At 36.9% G+C, this 26,506-nt stretch overlaps 2 protein-coding genes across 2 annotated transcripts; one reads left to right on the forward strand and one right to left on the reverse strand.

Moving 5' to 3' along the window:
- Positions 1–2,970: 2,970 nt before the first annotated feature.
- Positions 2,971–15,412, reverse strand: LOC113494355 (phosphatidylinositide phosphatase SAC1-like). The gene is made up of 14 exons (XM_026872666.1): positions 15,281–15,412; positions 14,092–14,186; positions 11,792–11,910; positions 10,668–10,760; positions 9,993–10,124; positions 9,450–9,558; positions 8,708–8,823; positions 7,969–8,193; positions 7,153–7,320; positions 6,457–6,666; positions 5,541–5,708; positions 4,916–5,017; positions 4,357–4,493; positions 2,971–3,840 (listed from the first exon to the last, which is right to left on the reverse strand). The coding sequence occupies exons 1-14, from the start codon at positions 15,316–15,318 to the stop codon at positions 3,753–3,755; spliced, it is 1,800 nt and encodes a 599-aa protein (XP_026728467.1). The 5' UTR covers positions 15,319–15,412; the 3' UTR covers positions 2,971–3,752.
- Positions 15,413–15,724: 312 nt separating this feature from the next.
- On the forward strand, positions 15,725–26,442 carry LOC113494356 (probable ATP-dependent RNA helicase DDX27). Its single transcript, XM_026872667.1, has 15 exons — positions 15,725–15,941; positions 16,130–16,216; positions 16,570–16,711; positions 17,060–17,160; positions 17,473–17,668; positions 18,045–18,196; positions 18,527–18,610; positions 18,905–19,032; positions 19,996–20,193; positions 20,503–20,647; positions 21,098–21,280; positions 21,897–22,077; positions 22,587–22,781; positions 24,926–25,071; positions 26,123–26,442. Exons 1-15 carry the CDS (start codon positions 15,846–15,848, stop codon positions 26,432–26,434), a joined length of 2,346 nt encoding a protein of 781 aa, XP_026728468.1. The 5' UTR covers positions 15,725–15,845; the 3' UTR covers positions 26,435–26,442.
- Positions 26,443–26,506: the final 64 nt, after the last annotated feature.

Below are 26,506 nucleotides of genomic sequence, written 5' to 3' on the forward strand. Positions count from 1 at the left end.
TAGCTGATAATATAATTGCATAAGTTTGCAGTGTAATAAGAAAATACTTGAATGCAATAAGTTTAATAAAGTTGTAAAAAATCACTGGTATTTAGTGATTTTGGTTTCCGAACAGTCGTAGACAGAGCGGTGACATTTTGAGTGACAGCAATCGAATCGATATGACTGCGTTCATAAAATGACGCATTCAGATGAATATATTTGAATTGAAAATGTTACATTTGCATTTTTCTTCTTTGTGAGCGATTTTTTTATTACTCTTGAGTTTACTGACACGTGCGTTGAATTTTAATTATACCTACTGGTTTTTGAAGGTCAATGTATTTTAAGTATACCTACTGTATTGAATTACAACAATGGTAGTATTAAATGTAAACCGTGCATAAGACACAGGAATACCTTCTTTGGTTGTCATTTATAATTTATAATAGTTTATAATTTAATACCGCCTTATACGAACACTACTACATACAAGATTTTTCTCATATTTTCTTGTTTGAAAAATGAATCCCGCACGTAGTTGCACAAATATCAAGTCACATGCACAAGACATCGAGACTCAAGATAAGCAGTTTTAGGAATCGAACCCACGACAGCCACCCACTAGCAAACAATCATTGATTGCGGCGAACACAAATAAAACGAAAAACCTCCGATTCATTGTTTATTGAAATATCTTTTACATAAAAATTACAAGATTAAAATTAATAAATTACACAAGATGACAAAATATAACAATTATTATAATAAACACACCTTGATATAACACTGCGGAAATTAAATCTTCACCTTTTCTACTACCGCTTAAATAAGAACAGACCAATACAAATAAAGTAAAAAGATCAATGAATATACATAACGAAGAATATAATAATAAAACTTTAGTTTAATATCTTTAATCCTCAGTAACGGTTCATCACTTTCCTCAAAAATAAGAATAAAAACATCACAAATATACATCACTATTAAAATTAAATAGTGTTGCCAATAAACGTTACTTAAAAGTGGTTCACATCACGCGAGGAGTTAAAGAAACTACATGCCTAGCAATTTTTTTTTAATAGTCCAGAAATATATATCCTAACATTTTCTGTCACAAAGTGTCCAAATGACAGTTATCTGACAGTCACAGATTACACAAACAATAAATCGTTTACTGGCAACACTTAAAGTTTATACAATAGAGGAAAGTATATAAATGCAGGTCCATTCCGCAGCGTTATGTCTAAGGTCTAGCCGTCTCGAGTCGTCGTTACCTATGAAAATTGTTGACGTAAGCGTTTATGTTTTTAACCCTTATTTATATTGAAAAACAGTTTAGCAGGAAAATCTAAAGTTATTAGTACTGCTTCGTCTAAGTAGGGATAATAAAAATATAGGTCCAGCTAAAGAAATGTCATAAAGTGAGCATAAATTCATTTGATATATTATAAGAGACTTCTAAAGTTCTTAAATGTACAAAGAGGTTGGATAGAGGTCGCAACCTCATTGGTGACCGAGGTACAGTCCAAGGCAGTGTTATTGTACCTTGGCGCGAATTGAACAATGCTTAAGGTCAATATCCCAGACTGATTGTTTACAGATTTCAATTATTTTTTTGTAGTATCTCGGTATTTGAGATTCTACTTTATCGAGGGTAGGATATTTGACGACTTTTTTTACTCTGTTTCAGAGTCAATTTGATATAAAATTCTGACGAAAAAATGTCTGAAAAATTTCAAAGGGAACTGGATAAAGATTCTTTGTAAAGAAAAAAAGAGTTTATCTGTATCAAGTTTTCACCTAACAAATGTTAAAAACGAACATTACATATCAATCAATCTTCATTAAAAACATAAACGCTGACGTCACCACACAGAACTGTCAATTCCTTGACAAGGAACATTAGATTGGACCACAGCAACAAACCACCATTTAAATAATATAAGCTGCATCTCGACATTACTACGAATTTGTTCGGTCTGAGTGCAAGCGGTGATACGTCGGACTCACAGATACTGACACCAGAATACTTTATGACACTTAAAGGTGTATTGTGACTGAATGGCAAGTAGTATAAGTACTGATAGTTCTACAAACTTATGTGTTCCGTTGAAAATGGTGCTAGTAACGCTGTCATTACTTCAAAAGCAGTTGAATTCGTTCGGAAAAATGTTAGTTCCGATTCTAGCTAAACGCAAAAATAAAATTGTTTTGTTTTATGTGATTTACGATTCAGTAAAGTCATCAAATTACTTTAAGAAAATGTCACAAGTGTATATTGAAATATGCATTTTCTTAAAATGTCTAAAGTTAATAAATTTATAGCCAAATTCCAGTAATATCTTGAAATAACTGAAATATTATTATTCCCAGGGATATGATAAATGTAAGTCCGATATATCACTTTACGTAACATTGGAATGCTAATACATATTTATACCAAAAACATGTATATTTGATCTCAAAGAGTAAACGTATTTTATGTCAAATCTGTCAAATTTTGTATTTTAAAATGGCACTCTATTACAAATACATAAGGTTCAAATTCATATATCTTGGAATTAAGTAAAAATGTCGTTGAAGCTTTGAAATCAAATATACATAATAATAAATTTATACTAAGCAAAAATAGCAACGAGTTTTGTCTAAATTATCTATGGTCAATATTTAATTTGACAGCCCAATGATTGTTTATGGTAAGTGATGCTAAATAGAAACGTGAAAAGTCTTCTAAAATATAGAAGTTTCTAGATCGAAAAATATTTCGTTGATTTAATTGTTTGATGATGGCAATACTGAAAATAGTCACTTTCCCTCGAAAGGGTTGCCAGACAAAATATTAAGATACATTTTAATATAATGATTTATAAACTGAAATAAAAACACATCCCACACAATCATTCGGCTGTATTTTCATTTAATATTTGTACAACGGGACTTTCAAATCTTATTAGATTCAAAATGAACTCTAAGATATAAGGAATAAAGTACAATTTAAACTGTGGTAGACGTTGATTAAGTGTCCTATTTTAAGGGCTGTTAACTAGTGTTGTTCTCCGTTATCGATAGAAGTTAATAATTTAAGATAGAAAATTAATATTTGAAATATTTTAATATTATACTTGTATAGGAAGACCAACCATTTACGATAGCTATATAATAAATGTATGACGTCATACATGAAGTCAGGAAGCCCAAGATATGTGCTTCGAACTATTTATTTCAATACTACTGTGGCCTATGTAACTATACAGCATTAGACAAGTTGAAACCATAAGTGTATTGCATAAACTCAAAAAAACTTATTATGAAATACAAAACGATTCACTACCAACTTTATAGCGTAGTCGGTAAAAAAGGGGGTATTTGCAAGCCTCAGAACTACGCAATGTAAGTACAGAAAGGGAAGTTTTTAATCGGAGTATGCACATCCCCAATTCATTATCACTGTTGGTGAAAGCATTACAGTAAAACCCAGTATATAAAAATAAAGGTCTCTGCAAATTTAAACTATCAGATAAAGAGCATATACCATCACAAACCAACAGAATTAAGAAAATATTTGGCCTAATTCGATTCTACAATCACAAACCATCATTTACAATAGAAATAAGTTAATATTTGGTCTACATAAAACTTTCTATCATAACATAAGTACACAACCTACCTATCGAACAACACTAGGTCCCAGCTGGTCTCCCGTCCCGCTCTGGCGCGGGGCGAGGCTATGGGTGTGAGCTACACGACGACTACGAGCGGCAAGTCGGCGATCATAAAGACTGCGGCGGCGGGAGGGCTCGCGCCGCGGCCAGCCCGCCCGCGTCCAGCCGGGGCCAGTCCACGAACTCCTTGCCGTGTCTAGGGAATATAAGATTATTTAGAATTTTCCTCCCCGTTGACCTAGGTATCGCTGGAGTGATACATTTTAGGCGGATTTTCGAGCGCTACGTGCCGATGACTGGCAATAAACAATCTTTTTAAAGATATTTCTACGTTATTAAGTTTAAGAATGAAAAGATGCTGTTCGGACACAGTGCTGATGCAGTACTGTTTTGATAACGCGACAACTCAACGCTGTTGTGGCACAGCAACAACACGGGGCTATTTTTAAACACCCTCAACGCAGCAGACAACCCAGAAGCATTTTGACACGGATGTGAACGCGGCGCTGATACCGTAAAATGAATCTGAATAGAGTTTATGTCAATAAAGTCAAATTCGTTTAATTTACGTCTCAACGTAGTTTTGACACAGACATAACTCAATGACATTGTATACAGTAGTGCAGTGTTGTTATCTATTCGCACAGGGACTACACAGTTTTGGCACATACTCTTCTCAATAACGTCGTGTACAGTAGTGCAGTAGTGTTACCTGCAGATGAAGGTGAGCGTGGCGGTGACGGCGGCGCCCCAGAACATGAGGTAGAGCAGCACCTCGCTGGTGTAGCGCTGCGGGAGCGCCGCGCTCGCGCAGAACATGGACACGGCCACCAGCAGCACCGACGGGAACTGCCGCGAGGACACAACATCAGTATTCCTTATATTCCAATACTCTCACACAACGCCTTGTATTATGAGTAGTAGACAACTGATAACATATTGAAGCTAAATTACACCCAAGCACAGAACAAATGATCGTGCTCATCACTCAAACATTTGACTTGAGTGGGTATCGAACCTCCAGTATAGCAGTCAAGGCCAACAACCACTGGACCATCAGGCTAGCCAAAAATGTTTTAAAATCACTCCCGCAGTAAGAAATTTAGTCCTCGTGTCGCGGGGGGTTTTACAAACATACGAATCACGTACACACCCAGACTTATAACAAGCATTAGTGGATCACACAAATGCTTGTCTCACGCGGGGATCGAACCCACGACACGACGCGCACAGTGGTGGTATGGTAACTTGTTTAATCAGTATGTACTCACCGTGATATACTTCCAGTCTCTGTCCCGGCGCAGCGGGCACGGCAGCGAGTTGCCCTCGCCGTCCGAGATCACGTATTTACCCAGGATAAGGTCGATCGAGTCCTGGATAACAATAATAAATCATATGTATAAAGTGTAATTATGGATAAATATACGCAGTAAAACAATTTTTGTTTCGATCTAGTATGGTTCTAGCCTGAAAAATGGTTTTGATTCGAATATTGGTTTATCCTGTTATCTAAAGGTTATAAATATAATATGCCCCATCTTTTATGCAACGCCATCTAGCCTAAAACTAACGAAAGCTTTTACTATGAGTTCTAGACAACTGATAAACGTATTAATATATTTCTAAATACATACATAATATTGATAAATGAAACACAGATATAGAAAACGTGATCGTGCTCTTCACATATTTATCCTGGGTGGGAATCAAACCACGACCTCCGATAGCGGATAGGGCCACCAATGATGTGATAATTTAAGTAAATTACATTTTAAAGAATAGGTCGTCCCGGATTTGTTCACTTATTCACTAGCGCGACAAGTGGGGTAAGAATAAAGAGTCTTTGCCCAATATTAAAACATTGACAATGTTATAGGTATGTATAGTATGGCGTACCTGTCGGAAGCCGTCGCTGAAGTTGTTCTTGTAGTAGCGTGTGAGCGAGTTGATCCCGTCGCGCACGAGGCCGAGGTGCGTGCGCGCGCCCGTGCGCGTGAAGTCCGTCTTCAGCGCGCCCGTGCCCGAGTACTGCGTCGAGATCATGTCCGCGTGGTCCGCCCACACCTGACACGAGGGACACGACAACAAAACTTCAAAAATGGATACATATACACTTTCATGTCATATTTATTTATTTATTTATCAGAAAAGAAACATACGGCTTAAATAATTACATAAGATATAGCAGACAATAAATTATTCATGATAACATGATGAAATAATGATTCATATGCACTGAACTTCTCAATAAATGTTTATTTTTACGTTTGGAAGGGTCTCAGTAAGTCAATATATTAAATAACTTTATTAGACTCGATAATACAAATTTAAATAAAATGACAGACTATCATATCATCAAGTCATTGTTCCCTATTTCTAAGGCAGTATAAGGCTAAATCTGATTTTTTTTTTGTAATAGTGTCCGATTTAAATGTCATTTTTTTTTTCAGTTTCCGGCTTGTAGTCCAATGTATAATAATGGATACAATTTTTTAATTTGACCCGCAAACATAAATTGTTAAAATTATAGTGAATGAAATTTACGTGTAATATCATGATTGTGCATACATTTTACGACATCGTTACGTCACAAGCCCCTTCTCCTTAAGTTTAAAGCAGATTATCTTTGTCAATTATCTAAGTGAGGGACTTGCAATCTTAATAGATTTTCCCTTTAATACCCAGTCGTCATCTCAATTATTTTATTTTGAGATAAGCTAACAGTCAATAATTTCACGTTTTAAGATTGCCTGAAAAAAAATATTCAATAAAAATAAAAACTTATAAAATTTCGATAACTCAAACGACTCACATTATTAAACAGTTTATCGAGATAGGGATGCTTCTCGTCGTCGCCGCTGGTGACGGCGAGCAGCCTGAGCGCGGCGTCCAGCTGCAGGCGCGCCAGCAGGCTCTGCACCACGTTGGTGCGGTCCAGGCAGTCCACGCAGTTGGTGCGGAACACGCCGCTCTGCCGCAGCAGGACCGTGCCGCCGCGGGACAGGAAGTAGCCGAACTCCGTCTTGGAGGCGGAATAAGAATATTAAAGTCGATATTTCAAGATAACCTTTAATTTCGTTATTTGATCCCGTTCATGATTTGATTGAGTGTGAAAACCCGTTAACAATTATTTTTATTATTTTTAATAGCATGTAAAATTTCTTCTGTACTAGAAATTTTCGATAATTTTTTTATAGAGCAAAAGATAAAATTTAAAATACTCCCGACAATAACAGTAAAAATCTTACGTGCCCCTCTCTCCGACAACTTGACAAATACTTAGACCTTTGTTTAGTCCTAGCTACCGCATTAGGTTAAGTAACCTGTAATGGTAGATTAGTGTGATAATTAAATAAATAAATAAATAACTTTTAAATGGCTCTCTTACTCCGTTCAAATCTAGCTATGATGCACACTCGGCAAACTTATTCCTACTGTTACGTCAAGCTTATTTTTGGGGTTTATTATTTTTTGGTTGTATTTACTAAGGATATTTTCACGTAGATACCTGTTCATGCGCGATCCTGTCGGTGAGCACGGTGAGCCTGTAGTAGCGCATGCCGCGGCACTCGGCGTGGAAGTCGAAGGGCTCGTAGCGCACGCCGGGCAGCGCGGCCGCCGCCACCGCCGCGCGGAACCCGCGCTCCAGCGCCTCCTCCTTGCCGTGCTGGTCGATCTGGGGGTGAGGGGTACAAGTGTTGATTTATTGACTGCACGGATAACTGACTGGTTAAGGTTATCACGCCAAACAAACAGTGCGCGACGTGTCGCGGGTTCGATCCCCGCGGAGGACACGCATTTGTGCGATCCACGAATGATTTGATCTGAGTCTGGGTGTCTTTATGTACGTGATTTGTATGTTTGTGGAACCCCCGCGATACAAGGATTAAATTCCTTAATGCAGGATCAGGATCGTTTTTTAAAAGAAAATAAATATATGTTTCAAATAATAAAAAAATGCACCCTTGAATAACCTGCACCTACGACTTGTATTTGTGATATTATTATGCCGCCAAAGGACCGAACATGAGACATGAGTGCGCGGTGGTGATGTGACGTGATGCCGCGAGTAAATGTAATTCTTGCTATTCGTAGATAAATAATTCCAAGAATGAACTTTCACACAGAGTGCTCACAATTTTTATTATCTAGTTTGTTAAAAAAAAAAAAACTTCTAATTTGCGAATTAGAAACCTATCATAACTCATATAATTAAGATTAACAGCTACTAACCCTAACCGTGTGTAGAATTAGTGTCGCCACGTTGTATATCTATCTGAACACAGTTCTTTTACATAACCCATACAAAATTCCTCCCACTCACCAAGTTCACAAGTACTTGATTCCCATATCTCTGCTGCTGGTCTCTCAGATGCTTGGTGTAGGCTGCCACGTGGTCTTCATGTGCCAGCTCCATAGCCGGCTTGTACTTTATGTTCGGGTACTGGCTCCAGAACAATGGTATGGAGCCGCGGGTCTGAACGAAGGAGGACTTCTCACCGCCTCTCTCGATTATCTGTTCTGTCTCAACGAAGTTTGCTACGTTGCCCTGTTAAAGGAAGTTGGGTTTTAGTTGTTGGAGTTAAAGTTTATATTTAAATGTTGAATCATTTGTCTTGCTATACCTTAAAATTGGGTCTTAATTGTTTAAGTTAAGGTTTATATTTAAATGTAATGTAAATTTACTGTAGTGTTATTCGAAATTGGGTCTTAGTTGTTCGAGTTAAGATACATATTCTAGCATTAAAATTATTACCTTGCTTTTTGAGTAGGTGGGGTACATTGTGCGCAACATCGTTTCTAGGGGCAATGTTAACTTTATTGCGTGGACAATTATAAACCAGACAGGGATAGTGTACCAATGAACAAACTGTATAAGGCTATTGCTGTACAAAAAAGACTATGTGCTCTTTAAAACATCTTTTCTATAGCACTAAATAATTGTCAAGTAGTTAAAGTAAGTTACAATCACCAGTCAAGTATTTGACATGCTCGACTTGTTTCATCGTGTATTTTAAAGCTCAGATATTTTGTTCCTGGTCTTTTAATTACAGGTATATTACCTGAGCGTCGACTCCTCGCATGAAGAACCTGGTCCCGGCGCGGTCCACGCTGCGACGGGAGACCAGTGACCACGTCAGCTGGTGCCCGTTCACTACCACGCTGTTGATAGACACGACTGTACGGGGGTCAAGGAAAATATCAACTAACTCCGGAATTATTTATAAAAATTAATATTTTTGAGATTTTGATTATATAAAAGGTAAAAACGAAATAGTTAAGCAGTAGACTGTTTTAAATTTTCCCAAATAAGTTATTTTCACTATAAACAAAATGGAGGTTATGCAACAATGCCATGGTCGTTAGTCGTCGTTTGGAAGATAACCGACACACAATAATAGACGGAGACTATACTAGGAATTTTCGAACACAAGGGATGGCAAATTTTGTTTTTTTTTTGTTTCAGTGTATTTGTACGAAACCCTCAGTATCAGTCTGAATCACACTTGACCGGGATTTTTTTCTTGACAATTTTATTCCACTGTAGAGTCAAGATCTCTCTACTTTCCTTCCATCTTTTTCAGAATATGTTGTTACAACTTTTCTTAAGAAATCTAGCTCTTCACTGTATCTCAACTTGTGCCAATCAAGGCTGAAATGTTGAAATTTCATATTCTCATTTCAATTGCAACCACCGGCAGAGTAAGCAAATCTTGGTGCTGTCCAATGTAATTTGAACTTTAAAAAGTGCTACTTAGCAACCTAATTTGAATAACTTGATTTTGTGAAGTTAGTAAAGGATACAGCCTTGTATCAGGGGCAGCGTGAACTTGGAGAACATCTGGTCTGAGTAGTCCCGGAGCAGGAAGCCGTTCCACAGGAACCTGGGGTCTGCTCGGTTCGTTATGGACATCTGAAAATGTGACAGTTTTATAGGCGTTGACTTTAAATGTATTTATGCGTAATTTTCTGGTCAAGAATTAAAATGGATGGTTTTATTTATTTATTTGACTCTGACTCTGCTAGCCTTCAGTATCGCACACCTGAGACGGTGTCCTTTTTTATCTTATCACCCAAAACTATCTCAGCATCCGTAACTTTGTTTCCTTTTTCGTTAACTCTCAACTTCGGATGAGTTGTTTTTTTTATTTAACGTGACATTTCAACAATGCTTTTTTGACTATGTGTTTGTTGTAAAAAAATTGTTATCATTAAGAATTATCGTGTCGCACTGCGGACTAAAGGGAAATTCTTCAAAACCATGTCAACTTTTCTTCACCATCTTTTCCTAAATCCACTGCAACCCCTTTATTATGCTACAGAAAACAATCCGTCATTAAGGCATACCTTATGGAAGTCAGGTGCTACGGAGTGCAGCCTCTGCAGCGTGTGCGTGAGGTCGTACCCGTAGGAGAAGTAGATGCCGGGAGTGTCCAGCGCCTGACGGACCATGCGCTCGTATGTCGCGTTATCTTCTATCTACAAGACACAATACATACTTAAAGAATATCTAAACTATAATATAGTAGTGCCATATGCTGACGTCGAGTAGGGCATGAGCGCACTCTCCCGCCCTAACTAGGGTTTTGGGCGACGGTACGGGAGTGTCTGTCGTCCGAGTATAGGACCCACGGAGGGGGGCCACATTCGGTGCTATAGATGTGGTCCCAATATGAGGCCGACGTGTAAAGATCGTCAGCCCCCACACAACACGAGAAAGTGACCCACCGGCTCACACTACTGACCGGTGGAAACTCGCGGTCGGTGTTTGAAGGATTGCAACGCATTGAGATACGCGGACATAAAAACGCGGATGACGTACCACGGCGGTTAGTCAGTAAGTCTGATACCCCCGCCTTACAAAAAAACAGGACCATCTGCCAAGTACTCTGTAAAAGGGACATCAATCAAAAATTGCAAAAAGACTTACACGATTTTGTGTAACGCGTGATGAATAATAGTGTTTCGAGACACGTGATTTTATCGAAATCGATCTAGTCGTTTGAGCTTAGTGGAGCATACCTGTTTGTTACTGAGGTGTGTGTTCGAGCGAGCATACGGGATGATGTCAGAGCCCGCCAACTGGTATATGTCGTGTCCATTCAGCTTACCCATCTGTAAACAGAATAAAAACTCTTTAACTTTATAAAAGTTTCATAGCGTAAAAACCCAACGGGACCCAAGCCAAAGCAGCGTCCTCAGTTATGAGCTGAAGCAGCTTATGATTAAAGACTAAAGGATAAAAAATCCACAGAAAAATGATTAGCCAAACGGGAACCGGACCCAGCCGGTGTCCATAGTCATGAGCTGACGCGGTTTATCCTTACGAACTAAAGTTTTTTTGAAATAAGTAGGTCTATGCTGATAAATTAGTTTGAGTATACCATTGTAACATTTAAGTTACACGGCCACATCTAAGAACGAAATTTAGCTGTCGGTGCAGAATTGGCGAAGCAGAGGATTTCTTATGACACTAGAAAATAGACTCTGATGGTAAGAACACAAAGTAAATAATTGTTTGGCGTTCTCTCGAAAATGCTGTAACGAAACAAGCATTAATAAACTTTCAGACTACGATATTTAAGTCTGTTTTCGAATGTTTCTACTCAGCGCTACGTCACAAGTACCGGCCGTAGGGCCAGCGCAGCTATTTGTCTCAAGATTTCTCGTGTCGGTGACTAAGGCAGACCTAAGGGCGACACACACACTGCACAATTCTTGATACGTCTGACAGATTCCCGTACGTGGTAATTGAAGCCCATAAATACTTGGAAAACAAGGTGCGCGTGTATTAAATGGTGCACATATGCTACGGTAAATAATATTATTGTAACGAGTAGATTACAAACTGATTAGAAAAAGTTTGCAATAGTTGAAGATAAAGACAATTATTTTGAGTAAGCAAACATACTTTATATGCTTACATTCATTTCGGTCTAGCTGTTTAGGAGTAATTCAGTGACAGATACACACATACATTAGAATTATACACCTAAATATAGCATAGGTATACTTTTACTGACTTTCATTGCCTTTTAATCTAACTCACCATACTTTTTGTCTGATAAAACGTTATATCACGACTTTTATATACCCGGTTATCTCTACTAACAAGTGTTTTTAATTAAGATATGTTCTAGACTCACCAATATCCTGTATTTGGCTACAACTAGATATAGTCCTGATAACAGTTTGATGGTGCCGAGGAAACCACATACTGGCTTGTATGCGTTCGCTGGAATCGGAATTTTTACTGTGCCATATTCTGGAAAAAACAGAACAAAAAAATAATTCATCAGATGACTCCAAGAAAAAGGTTAATTGTGGGTTTCTGAGCGTCATCACCAGCCTAGCCTTTTCCCATCTATGTTAGGGTCGGCTTCCAGTCTAACCAGATGCTATCTGACCTCCACAACCCAGTAACCTGGGCAACACGATGCCCCTTAGTAAGACTGGTTGTCAGATTTTACGCTTCTGACTACCTGTAACGACCGGCAAAAATGTGTAATTATCAGCTAGAACCGGTGCCTTCCGTAACACTGATGGTTTCTGAGCATGCGCGAATGATCTCGTGATTTTTGTCAGTTGTAGAGGCCAGGAGGCCGCCTGCCCACGGCGGGCTAAGGCGTGGGTTAAACTTATTAGAATTCCACCCTGGAAAATTAGTGCCTCTGGTGCATAAAGTTATCTTTGGCTATAAACATAAATAAGAGACGCAAGTTGTGGGTCGGCCTAAAATTAATGTCCATAACAAGGTTACAATGTAACCTTGACAGTAGCAAAGTTGCTGAACTTCCTAATTTTTTTCAATTGTTTGGCGTAGCCGCCACAGAAATGCCACATCTGTACAAAGTTCTAGTCTAGCTAGCATAGCACCTGATGACTGACGCCGACAGACATCGGCGCCCCGGGTAATATTGTTTCGTTATTTCCCTCTGGATACGAAGTACGAAAACATAAAATTTTTGCAGTCTCTTTAAAAAATTGAGATTTTGTTCATAATCTCTTACTAGTCTATTACATGAATTATAACAAACAATTAGACTAATTATATTAGTATGATTACATTCTGTATAACATCCACCTTTTACAGGTTTCTTTAAGCTAATCTATACTAATATATAAAGCTGAAGAGTTTGTTTATTTGTTTGAACGCGCTAATCTCAGGAACTGGTCCAAATCGAAAAATTCTTTTTGTGTTGAATAGACCATTCATAGAGGAAGGTTATAGGCTATATATCATCACACTGCGACTAATAGGAGCGAAGATACAATGGAAAATGTCAAAAAAACAGGGCAGGTATAAATCATAACTTATATCTTCTACCCACGGGGACGAAGTCGCGGGCAACAGCTAGTGACATATGTAACTACTTTAACAATGATCCTAGTACAGCTAACCAATTTCAATTTGATCTCCAACTTGTTAAACACTATGAAATTAGAAAATTATGCTATATGAGCCTCAGATAATCATAGAAATTGTACCTTTTAATAGATAAGATGTATTGCTAAACACTGGAACAATGATTTTAATTTCATTCTAAAGAGAAAATACAATGAAATTATTGGCATGTGCATGTTAGATGAAATTTAATTTGATAGGCATTTGTTTGACTTGTTTCTTGAGTAACAAGTTCTTTTGGACGGATTGAGGATTGGATATTTCTATAAATGAATTTGTACATGTAATGTGAAATGAAATGAAATCATTTATTCTGCAAATAGGATATTTCATCACTTTTACATGTCTTTTTATGAGAACGCTGAAGCCGACATTTCCTATCAGACTACCCTGAATAATGTCGAAACAAACTCAGGGGTCGTAGTTTCTTTTAAAGTCCAGACAGTTTTAAAATGAGAGTAAAGTGTATAAACTAATGCAGAGTATTTCAATGGAATGGATAATAATATACCTGCATAAGGTTTATACTTACAAATATATATATATATTGGAAAAGATAAAAAAAAAACGCAAATAAGTTGCATATTGGATTAAATAAGAATTAATATTAGTAAAAATAAATTCATGCAAAAGCACAAAAAATGACAAAACTGTAAAAGATTATATGCAAAAGCACAATGTTGCAGGTTCTACCCAATAAAGGCTAAAATTACTTTGACTTCTTCAATGAGACACAAACTTTAAAAAATTTAAGTCATACATGGCAAATTAGTAGACTCTGAAATTGTAATTTTTAGATAATGATGGGCTTGGGTGATAAATGAAAAATAACTCACAATCCAAGCCTACTAGTATTATGAAATATCGCAAGGTTCAAACTCCACATAAGACAAGCATTTGTGTGATCTATGCATGCTTGTTCTGAGTCTAGGTTTCATGCATATGACTTGAATGTCTGAGTAGCCCTCAAGACACAACATCAAAATTTCTTAGTGTGCAAGTCATCTTAACGAACTTAAAACAATACCATGATGTATGTACCTTTGACTACAGCTTCCCCCGTGACCCGGTCAATGACCATGATCTCTGTGGGGTGTATTGTGGGCTCCAGATAAAACTTATCTGAAGTTGTGTATCTGGAACAATGATATACAAACTATGTTAGTGTTGGACAAGAATAGAATAGATTTATTTATTTGCTTAGAGTGAAGATTGGTCAACATAATGTATATAAATAAGTAAGGTTTTTTTCCTGTAAAATTAATGGATTTTAAAATAATTATATGAAATATGTAAAAGCAAAAAAATTGTTTTCCCTTATAAATAATATTTGCTACTTCAACTGTAAAACTGATGTCATATACAACTATTGTTGCTTGAGTCCTGAAATTTCATTTTTCTTGCTTAGAGAAAGACAACAGAAGTCTAATAAGGAACTAGATTGTATAAATTTAGTAGATAGTCAGCCAACTTTACTTACTCCATTTGTTAACAAAGATCAAAAAGGTACATGATTTCGGTGTATTTCTATATAAACACATATACTTTATATCAGTACATAAACAACTGGTACATTTCATTGGTGTTATCATGTATTTTTTTTTAAATTTTAACCTATCCTTTTAGACAAGAAGTCCCATCAAGTAGTAGCCTTTTTTAAATGTTTAAACAAATGGAGTATAGTTTCAGAATACCCACATAGCATAGCACAGCTCAGTAGTTAAAAAAATACATGTTAGAAAAAGTAAATGTATCATTATCCACTAAGTTGTAGGTAAGTGCAAAGGTTGGAACGATAATTATGTTGGAGGAAGATGTATTAGGTACTTCATGTTGTAATAAAAAATATATATCTAGTGGGTACATGAGCCTTACACAATTATAGTTAAAATTCTGATCATTGCATTTATTTTAGTACTGCCAATTTTCATAACGTATTATTTTTTTTGTAATGAAATCTTTTGAGGCTTAGGAAAACAAACATTATGCCTATATGAAGGTCAATAAATATAATGTAAAAACGTAATAAAATATTTAATTCCACGGCATGGGGCTGTGTACGTGTTATTCATGAACGGCAAATAGTAATTACACGGTGTATTACACATAATTTTATACGGCTTCAGCGAAAACATGAATGTAAAATGTTAGTGAGGTAACAACTAAAATTACACTTAATTAAGGAACACCAAAGATAAACACCAATGTAATTCATAAATAATAAACTTACAATTTAATATCATCGTGAATAAACAGGCGATCTGCCATTTTTGATGATTTATAAAGAAATAAATTTAATTTTCTACCATACACTTGCGAAAAGTTGACATATATGACATGACACTAGTGGTGTCCACGTATTTTCTAACTCAGCTGTAAAAGTGTGGAACTCAATCGACTAAAAGCTTCGTTTGGAAATATACATGTGATGTTGCAAGTATGTACTATTATTGTTTTTAGAAACAAAAATAAAATAAACGATAAAATTAGCTTTAAATGAAAAAAGCAAATTATTGTTTGTTTCAGAGCATATTATGCCATAAAAATGAGCAAATTACGCTAAAGGTTTCTAAACGAATTGAAAGTTTTCCTTTATACGCTAATTTATAATAGTTTAGTTAGAGTTGTGGAAATGACGTTTATAAAAAGCCATTGTTTGTTATTGTAAAACGGAACGTGTAAGAGCAACATGCGAAAGTGGTAAAATAACCTATAAAATACAACAATTCTGTACTATTCCGTAGAACAATTCAGTTAAATAGTCGTAGCATGTCGTGTTAATTAGAACTCTTAATATGACGACAACGACAGATACAATTCCGTTTATCAAAACTATTCACGATGGCGAAGAAGTCGAGAATTTCTCAGAGGAATCTGATGAAGAAATAGAAGTAAGTTGAAAACTTTCGCAAAACCTCAATTTGCTGTAGATATATATATATATATGTATATATTGTAAATAAATGTTTGGAATACATCATATATGTTCAGGGGTAAAAATCTTTTCGACAAATCCGTTTTACAACTTAGCCTGAAAAATAACACGTATATTTTGATAATTTACTAATTTTGTTCTCAGTATCAACCGTCGAAGCAGAAGGTAAAACAGAAAGCAGACTTCAATCCTAAGTTCCAATTTGTTGGTTCAGTTGAGGAATATAATAAGGTAAAAACAATTTATTAATGTCAAGCACTTGTATTTATTTACGCATTGTAACACTAGATAAGTGGTTTTCTAGATTCTCACCTCATTAAGAAATGAAAGTACAATAATGTGTTACACATAAGGTTCTACAAAATTGATAACGGATATGAAATACTTAAAACAATTAAAATGTAATTGCATTTATAATTGATAAAAAGTACTCATATTTTGCTATATTGTTGAAAAATACCATAAATTAAAGATTAACAATATAAATAGCCAGTATGTACACATAAATGTGTCCTTCCATAAAAAAAAACTCAGATACATAAAAGTAAGAAAAACTCATTAAAAATAAAACTTCATCTTTTTAGAATCCATGGGATGATCTGCAGAAGTATGTCAGACGTAATGTTAAGCAGACACTAGACCAGAAGATAGAGAAGAGAAGAGCACAAGTAAAGGTGCATGGGAACTCTAATGATGTTGACACAGACTCCGATGTGGAAGCTAAAGGTAATAATTAGATATGCATTGGCGCCTGAGTACTGAATGCATAAAATCTGTTTTAATGCTGGGTAATGTTATCTCTACATCTTCACCAATTTCTTTAGTTTTGGCTAATTATTTTAATATTCTGGTTTCCTTACTATACTTGAATTATTTATTTTATAGTTCATCTATCCCGATAATGATTTGTTTGTAAACGGTTTTTAAATACATAATTATGACCACAACACAAGAAACTAAGTATAATAATATGATTTATAAGTTTACAACAGTCATAAAGTGATCAAAATTAGTAAAAGTCTACTCTAATCACTATGTTACTCTGAGTTGTTGATATTGTTGTTTTCTTTGCAGACAGTGACGTGGGTGAGCTGGAGATATCGGACGATGAACTCAAAAGAGATGAAATTAAAACTAAACAGAGGAAGATCACTAAAAAACAGAAAATGCAAGAGGTTAGTCCTGTTAATACAGTTACAAATTGCATTATTTTTGGCATCAAATCTCTAATTCCACCACTTCATCAAATAGCACAAATAATTATACAAATGTTTATTTTTTCATACTTTGCATCAAGTATCAGATGGTATCTTAATTATTATTCACATATGTGTTAACGAATATGATAATAATTTTATTTTATTCTAATAATATCTGGCTCTCTGGGGCAATAGCAGTAATTCTAGCAATTCCATGTTTTCAAGTCATCTCTTACCTTCATATAAGTCTGGCTGCTAATCACACTAATAACCATCACACTCCCGTAGGCCCTCGAAGACGAGACAGAACAAGGCACCCGTATCGAGTACGACTCGGACTTCTTCGAGGAGCCGCCTCCATACGACGAGAACGCGTCGTTCTACATGATGAACCTGTCCCGGCCGCTGCTCAAGGCGATAGGCTCGCTCAACTACGTGCACCCCACGCCCATACAGGCTGCCACTATACCGGTGGCGTTGCTCGGTTAGTATATATTTGTGTTCAATCTGTTGCTTATAATCTCATTCATATTTTCTAGCTCCTTGAAAATAAATATGTACACATTCTCACTATGTATTTGAGATGATTGTGAATCTCGAAGTGCTGATTTATAGATCGTGAAACTATTAAAATTGTTTGGGCCAAATGTTTCATGTTGCAAATATTTAAAGGTCCTTGTATAACATATATTCAAAATTTTATAATATCAAATTGTAAACATCAAACTTGTTTAAAATCAAAATTGTGTCGCCACTATGTAATTTTTCCGCCCCAAGGAAGTTAAAAATAAATAATCCCTGGTTTTCTGTATGGACATATATCACACATGACAGTCTTTAATGTACTGTTCGTCCCCCAGGCAAGGACGTATGCGCGTGCGCGGCCACGGGCACAGGTAAGACGGCGGCCTACATGCTGCCCATCCTGGAGCGGCTGCTGCACAAGGCGGGCGGCGCCGCGCGCGTCACGCGCGTGCTCGTGCTCGTGCCCACGCGCGAGCTGGGCGCGCAGGTGGGTGGCTTGTAGCTTATGACGAGAGGAATTAGGTCTAGAATGAAATGACAAGCGTGATCATACTCATCACAAATGATTTTGTGATGAGTATGATTTGTTTTGTGTCTGGGTATAATTTATCTACTATGTATTTAATTCTTATACTCAAAGCTTAACCCCTTTCACGGCATTTTTCACCGTGCATAGCTATAGGTATTTAAATATTAAGAGACAAAATTTTGCTTACTAAGTGAGAATTCTATCCTTGTAACTATGCTATGATTGACTCTACAGTTTTGTTTTTTGGTAGTATTTATAGTTTTATGTGTATTGTATGGTTTTTGTCAGGTCCATGCAGTAACCAGGCAATTATCACAGTTCACCCCAGTCACCATCGGTTTGTCCGTCGGTGGATTGGACGTCAAGTATCAGGTTAGTTATATAAACTTACTAATATAGAAAAGCATTGCTTTTGGTCCAGAGAACAGGGTAGAAAGTTAGCGATTCAAAGATAAATTTAATCTCTTCGAATTCTGGATTAAATGTCTGACGGCTAGACTTTGTTTTGTTTATTTATTTCAGGTACACGAAACAGAACAGTCATTAAAATACATAATATTTTCGTTTTCCTGTATTTATGTTCCTGACACTGAAAAATATTCGAGCTTAAAAAAAAGTCAATTCCTACGCATAAGAAAAGTAACATCAACACAATACTCTCCACAGGAAACAGTGCTCCGTCACAACCCGGACATAGTGATCGCGACCCCAGGGCGGCTGATCGACCACATCCGGAACACGCCGTCCTTCGGGCTCCAGTCCATCGAGGTGCTGGTGCTCGACGAGGCCGACAGGTGAGTCTGTTCTGCTAGAAGGTGCTCAGGGTTTGAGAAGAAAGACGCTATGTCATGATGACTTACTGTTACTGACTAGTTTACATTAACCGGAAATACGGTTCTGGTCTGGTGTGAAAGCTCTGATATAAAAAAAAACATTCGCATTCATGAATTTGCGGTAATACAGTTTTAGGAACCATCATATTTTCATCATTTGAATTCTAATAACACAACGTCTGCTTAGGTTTACTATCAGAGTAACGTGATCGAAACGTCGAGCCATTAGAAGTAAATGCAAGTTTGATAATTTTTTATTCAACTTATGAGATTACTTATTAAATGATGTAACGGTTTACTCACGCGTATTTATCGGGGTAGCCCGACTAGTTTCGGACCCAACCTAACCTAACCCAACCGTTACATCATTTAATAATGAATCAGTCTCACGATAGTTATTATAAAAAATATGAGATTACGTTCAAGTCATTTATTCTGTCCATGTTGCTGGTAGTTTAACGATGGATGGATTGTGTGAAAGACGATATGGCTGTAAAGTGTGTTTCTTGTGAGATGACGGCCGATAGGAAGGTATGGAAGAAGATGACATGTTGCGCCGACCCCAAATAAAATAATTGGGATAAGGGCAGGGGAATGATGATGATGAATGATGATGAGATTACGTTCAGTTCTTATTGAGCCTTAAAATAACTTTTTGTTAAACGACTCCCGCATTCATTAACTTAATCCTTGCGTCAAACATTCAAGTCACATGCACAAAGACACCCAGATTCAGGACAAGCATTCGTGGATCACAAAAATTCTTGTCCTACGCGGGTATCGAAACCACGCCACGTCGCGCTCAGTCGGTTTGGTATGGTCACCTCAACTTCTCGGTTATCCGTGCAGTCAACTCCCAGTTACGTCAACCACCCACCCTTCTCCTGACCTCTTAACCTGCTAAAACACCACCTATCTCCACAGAATGCTGGACGAGTACTTCGCAGAGCAGATGAAGGAGATCATCCGTCAGTGCTCCCCCAAGCGGCAGACCATGCTGTTCTCAGCCACCATGAGTGAGCAGGTCAAAGACTTGGCTGCCGTCTCTCTCAAGAAGCCGGTGAAGCTGTTCGTGGACTCCAATAAGGATGTGGCGTTTAATCTGAGGCAGGAGTTCGTTAGGTAAGATTCGGTGTTTTTTTTTTATACTTTAGGATGACTTAATGAAAACTAATAGTGTTGTTTTATGAAATGCTAGGCTGTTAATGTAGATCTGCTTGACGTAAGACTGTCTTGTAAAGAGGAATGTCTGGAGTTTTTTTCTTTTTTAATGAATAACGTGAAATGCAATTATCTATTCCGGACCAGTTCTCTGACTATTTGTTCCCCAAGATAAAAAGTAGTCATATAAATAATTGCACATGTACACGACTTATTTGACTACAACAATATATATTATGTGTAATTGAATGAATATTGTTCGTGTGTTAGGATCCGCCGCGAGCGCGAGTGTGACCGCGAGGCTCTGCTGGCGGCGCTGGTGTGCCGCACGTTCCGCGACCGCGCCGTCGTGTTCGTGCAGACCAAGCGCCAGGCGCATCGCCTGCATGTCGCGCTGGGACTGCTCGGGGTCAAGGTACAGCATAATACATCTTACACTCATACTCGTAGGTTTTTAGGACTTGACCTATGACCATTGACTATTGACACCAAGACCACCCTTATACCTATGAGGGTGGTCTTGGTGTCTTTTTGACAAAACATTACAAAATTAAATATATCACTAAAGTAAATCAATTATTATTGATTGATTTAATATCTGTTTATATACACCAATGTTTCAAAAAAATAATGGCTTACTATAGTTTCAAAATAAATGGGTTAACAGTTTTATAACACACTCATCTTCTCCCCGATTTTATAGCATTTCATTGCTGCTCTGCGCCTGTTAATGATAGCGTGATACTATAGCCTAGAGCCTTCCTCCATGAATGAGCTATCTACCACTAAAAGCTTTTTCAAATCAAACGGAAAGGTTAGCTCTTCGTTGTATCATGAGTATATTTAATTCTCCATGACTCTGTAGGTAGCGGAACTCCACGGCGCGCTGAACCAGCCGCAGCGCCTGGACTCGCTGAAGCGCTTCCGCGAGGAGCAGGTGGACGTGCTGGTGGCCACGGACGTGGCGGCGCGAGGCCTCGACATCCCCGGCGTCAAGACTGTCATCAACTTCACGCTGCCCGCCACGCTCGAACATTATATACACAGGGTGAGTTACCTTCTCTCCAAATTAGGTTAATAATATCATAAGAATCGGTCGAGCCGTTTCGGAGAAATACAATTTCGTACACCGTGAAACGAAAATGCTATATATTACTCCAGTCAGTAAAATGACACCTTTGTAAGTGTAAGTATTTGTAAGTGGTGGGGCACGTAATAGTTCAACATTGATTGTAAAACTAGCTGTTGCTCGCAGCTTCGGCTGGATATCGGTTGTAACTATAAAAAGTAACAGAAAAAAATGCTCTATTTGATAAAAAAAAAACCGTTTCGTCCATTAGAGAGATTTCCAAAAAATATTGCATGGTTTACGCTGACATAAAGTCTTGTGTGACGTTACTTACCAGTACGTTTTTCACAAGCAAGTTATGTAACCAGCCCATTGGTTTCAAATGTTCCTTACTTTTTTTGATGTGATAAATTTAGGATCAGATTTATACTATTAGATTAAGTCAAATGCCCTATTTAAGGAACTCACATATGAATTTAATGCCAGCTGATAATTCACTTTTCTTTTTAGAAAGATTACTCCACTTTTAGAATAACGACAAGGCCTTTCCCATACAACAAGTATGGGACGTTTCTTACGTATATTTTGTGGACAGGTGGGTAGGACAGCGCGAGCGGGTCGCGCGGGCGTGTCGGTGTCGCTGGCGGGCGAGGCGGAGCGCGGCCTCGTCAAGGCCATTGTGAAGCGCGCGCGGAGGCCCGTCAAGTCGCGCCAGCTGCCGCCAGACATCGTGGCCAAGTACCGGGACCGGCTGGCGAGACTCGAGACCGAGATATGTGAGGCTAACAAACACTACTGCACGGATAGAGTAACTTATGGAGTTTCTTGCTGGTTCCTCAACATAAGAATGACACTTTGGAACCGTGCAACTAGAGTTATTGCAACCATGCATTATGTTAACTTTTTAAGAGTGTAAATAAAAACTTTTGATTTTGATAGCTAAGTAGTTCCCAGCCAAACTCAGTGCGCAACGTGTCGCGGGTTCGATCCCCGCGTAGAACAATTAAGCTTAATATTTTGTTAGAGAAGAAGATATTTTTTTAATATGTGTTTAAGTTATCGTGACGAATGGTGTCAATGTCGTTCTGAAAAAAAAACAGTTTTTGGACATCCATGTACAAGTTGACTATAGTAGGTATTGTTAAAATAATAACCCACTCAGCTATTTAAAACTAAAAAGACAATTTTTATCTGGTTTTTAAAGTTTTAAAGAACTATCGTAAAATCAAACCATACAAAAAGCTATTATTTAAAAACACTATACTAAATATTTTTCCACCCATAGCTGCAATCCTAGACGAAGAATACGCAGAGAAACAAATGAATAAGATGGAGAAACAAACAGCGAAGTTAGAAGGAGCCATCAAGACGGAGGACGGGCCTCGGATAGAGCCGCAGCGGCAGAGGGAGTGGTTCCAGACGCCGCGGGAGAAGAGAGAGGAGAAGGAGAGGCTGGCACTCACACGACACCCTGACCAAGGTACCAGATATAATAGATGTATAATATAAAGGAATAAATATCTAATTTTTATAATTCCGATGTCATAGTGTACGTGATTGACCGATTGACATGAAATTTTGATTCCGGGTCTGTGAATTGGACAACATTTATTTTTCATACACCGGGAATATTTTTTGTTATTATTCGTATGCAATGTATTTTCTTCACCAGTTTAACACCTTACCTCCATAGCAAATTTCATCGACATCGGTACAGCCGAAGTAAAGTAAAGTAAAGTAAATCTTTATTGCATACCATAATGTTACATAGGTGGTAAATTATAACTAGGTTCACAGCTCATTATGGACCCTGTCGGGCACAGCAAAAGTAGGAGAGAGGAGGATAATGCTATTTATTAAGTAAATTTATGACATATGTATTATGATATATTTTAATGTTGTGAATTGCGTATTTGTATATAATTTCCTTTAATTAATGGTTATATTAGTTTTATCTATCCTAATTTATTTTGTACTATGCTTTTTTTTTTTTTTTTACAATCTATGAGTAATTCAATTTTATTGTACTATTTTAAATTATAACGTTTATCTTTTACATAATATTCTTAAGCATATTTATTTGGTACATCTTTCTTACTATTTAGTTAGGTTCTTACTATTAATAAACTTAAGTTTTTGTATAATTAATATTAGTTATTAAAAATGAATTTCTTCGGTTGACCTAATGCTATTCCGACTGCAACCTATACATATATATACATTACACATAATGCACGTACACACACATACACTTACATATATTTACACGTATTATATATATATATATATACATATATGCATATATATGTTTATACACACATACACATACACACACCTACCGCGATCAGAATTATATCAGGCAATTAGAATAATTATTTATATATTAGATATACATATAAATTACTCCAGATATTCGTTTATAGTGTAGTATACATTTCTAATCAGTAGTTCTTTTAATTTATTGATAAATTTAGAATGGTTAGACTCGTTTTTTATATTATTTGGGAGTTTATTATATATTTTAACTGCCATTACTAATGGTCCGTGAGAGTGCATCGCTAGGCGGGAGCTTGGTAAATTGAGTCGGTTTTTGTGTCTTAAATTATATCTATTTTGTGTTTCTTCTCTTTTATTGAAGAATTCTGGATAGTGGCGTACGAATTTACAAATTTCTAGAATATAAATACTAGGCAAGGTTAATAATTTAAGATTTTTAAAATATGGTTTACAGGAGTCGGTAGGTTTTATATTTACTATGATTCTAATCAACTTTTTTTGGAGAGTAAATAATGTTGGTGCATCTGTACTGTTCCCCCAGAGTATAATGCCGTAGGTAAACCACGAATAGGCGTATGCATAATATGTAATCAATGCAGTTTTCATATCGGTCGTTTTCTTTAGCTCACGTAAAGCGTACGAAAATTTAGATAATTATTTTAGATCTTAAGTTTTTTATGTGGCACTTCCAGTTGATGTTTGTGTCTATGGTCAGTCCTAGTAATTTGAAAGAATCTACATTTTCTATTTTAGTGCCGTTAAAGCAAAAGTTAATATCTAGAGATGTTTTCTGATGGGGGTGGAAAGCTATAATTTTAGTTTTTAAGAAATTGACTTCTAAGTTATGATTACTCATCCAGTTGATGGTTTTTGTTAAAATAGAATTAATATTTTGGTTAAGATTGGAAGAGTCTGGGCATGAAACAAGTAGCGAGATGTCGTCAGCGAACAAAACACATGGTCCCTCCACTGTATAGGGCAGGTCGTTGATGTAGATGAGGAAAAGAAGACAGCCAATGACACTTCCCTGAGGGATTGATGCGTTTATGGTTTTGTAATTCGATCTTATAATTTGAATGTCATTAGTTTTTTCATTGAATGACTCTATCTCTACTAATTGTTCCCTATTATTGAGGTATGATGCCAGCCATTCATGGGCTTTACCGCGGATTCCTATTGCGTATAATTTGTTTAGTAGTATTTTAAACTGCACTTTATCGTAGGCCTTCGTCATATCCAGTAATATGCCTACACACGTACTTACGGATTTGTAGTATAAGTGGAATAACTTTAAGACATCAAAACCTATATTTTGATCATTCAATAACTACTTGATACTGACAACAGACAAGAAGAAAGGCGGTAAGGGTAAGAAGCGCAAGCGAGACGATGATGATGATGACTCGGGTGATGACACGCGCAAGAAAAAGCGCCCCACCAAGCACAAGCCGAAGGACACGCCGGAAGACAGGGTCAACAGGGAGATGGAAAAGGTACGTACAAGTGGTGGTGTCCTTGCATATGCATGGATTTGTAGTCACTAGGTGCAGGTTCGATCCCAACTCAGGCAAATTACCAAAAAAAGTAAAGTTATATGTCCTTTCTCAATTATCCTAAGACACCGATGATGACGGTGAAGGAAATTATCGTGAGGATTACAAGCATCTAATATACTTGGAATCCTCACGATCATATATTTTTATAGACTATAGTCCGATTTTTAATTCGAGGCATTAAAATGACAATTGCAACTGTCATTTATACAAAAAGGGTGACCCGCTACAATAGTGATGTTTGGAAATCTTACTACGACGATGACATTTAGTCATGCTTTATTTTATTATGTATCAAAAAAATACTATTTCTATTAATTGAGCTTTTATAATTGTAAGTTGATATTAAATTTGTTTTTCATCCAACCACTGCATAATGTCAGAATTCATCCAGTTTGGAGTTGGATGCGCTCGACTTTTCTTGCATGGTAAGGTGCTTCATCTTATACCAGCACCGCATTTGGCTTTAATTTTATAAATTTAAATTAATATTATTTTTTTTTACATTTAAAAACAGTCACCGTGCATGACTTTTGATTAATTGTATTATATTAAATATATTTTTTTGTAGAGAGCTAATTTGATATCTGAATAAAAAAATGTAAGCTCAACTAACTTTTGATTGTAATAAGTCGATTCTAACACATCACTATTTATTTGGAATTAAAAACCTGCCACACTGGAAATGTCATTTTACTGCCTTGAATTAAAAATCGGACTATAGTATAGAAAGAGATTCATGAAAAAAGGCAGTGTCCCCTGAGTTTGTGGCGACTTTTCTTAGAATAGTCAGTTAGGATATGTCGACTCCGGCTAGCTTAACAATAATATTTGGCATGTGAAAATGATGGTATTTATTAAATTTGTAGAATTAACTATTTCATTCGAAACTATATATAATTTATATAAATAACGTTATGTTTTTGGCAAAAAATACTTCTAGAAGCCGAAATAGTCATATTATTTAACTAATCGATAAACTCCTTCACAGGTCGCTCTCCTCCAGTCCCGTATGGAGAAACGCAAGAAAAAGCAACGTAGGATACGCGCAGTTGACGATAACGACGACCTTCCAAAACAACGGCCTAAGACAGCTAACAAAAGCAAGAAGAAACAAAGCAACTTCGCCACAGACCTCACTGACACGTCCCGAACCGCAGCCAAAAGACTCCGATACGACGCTAACAAGGCTCAAAAAGGAAAAGGCAAGCCCAAGGCGTTCGGCAAGCCTCAAATGGGGAAAAAGCCTCAAGGGGGGAGAAATCCTCAAGCGGGAAATGGGGGGCGGAGGAAAAATAAATAAATGTGTCTTTGTTTAATTTTGTGTTTTATTTTATACCTAAAAATGTGTAAAATTTGAATTTTGCATTGATAC

The sequence above is a fragment of the Trichoplusia ni genome, chromosome 5, assembly GCF_003590095.1.
Source record: "Trichoplusia ni isolate ovarian cell line Hi5 chromosome 5, tn1, whole genome shotgun sequence".
Lineage (NCBI taxonomy): Eukaryota > Metazoa > Arthropoda > Insecta > Lepidoptera > Noctuidae > Trichoplusia > Trichoplusia ni.

Bases quoted from the DNA above. Each gene is read 5' to 3' on its own strand.
- LOC113494356 (XM_026872667.1), top strand. From the start codon at position 15,846: ATGACGACAACGACAGATACAATTCCGTTTATCAAAACTATTCACGAT. The intron at 18,197-18,526 runs GTGGGTGGCTTG...GGTTTTTGTCAG, and splicing joins CGCGCGAGCTGGGCGCGCAG to GTCCATGCAGTAACCAGGCA. The intron at 25,072-26,122 runs GTACGTACAAGT...ACTCCTTCACAG, and splicing joins TCAACAGGGAGATGGAAAAG to GTCGCTCTCCTCCAGTCCCG.
- LOC113494355 (XM_026872666.1), bottom strand. From the start codon at position 15,318: ATGGCAGATCGCCTGTTTATTCACGATGATATTAAATT. The intron at 14,187-15,280 runs GTAAGTTTATTA...TCATTGTTCCAG, and splicing joins ATTCACGATGATATTAAATT to ATACACAACTTCAGATAAGT. The intron at 4,494-4,915 runs GTGAGTACATAC...TCCTCGCGGCAG, and splicing joins GAGACTGGAAGTATATCACG to TTCCCGTCGGTGCTGCTGGT.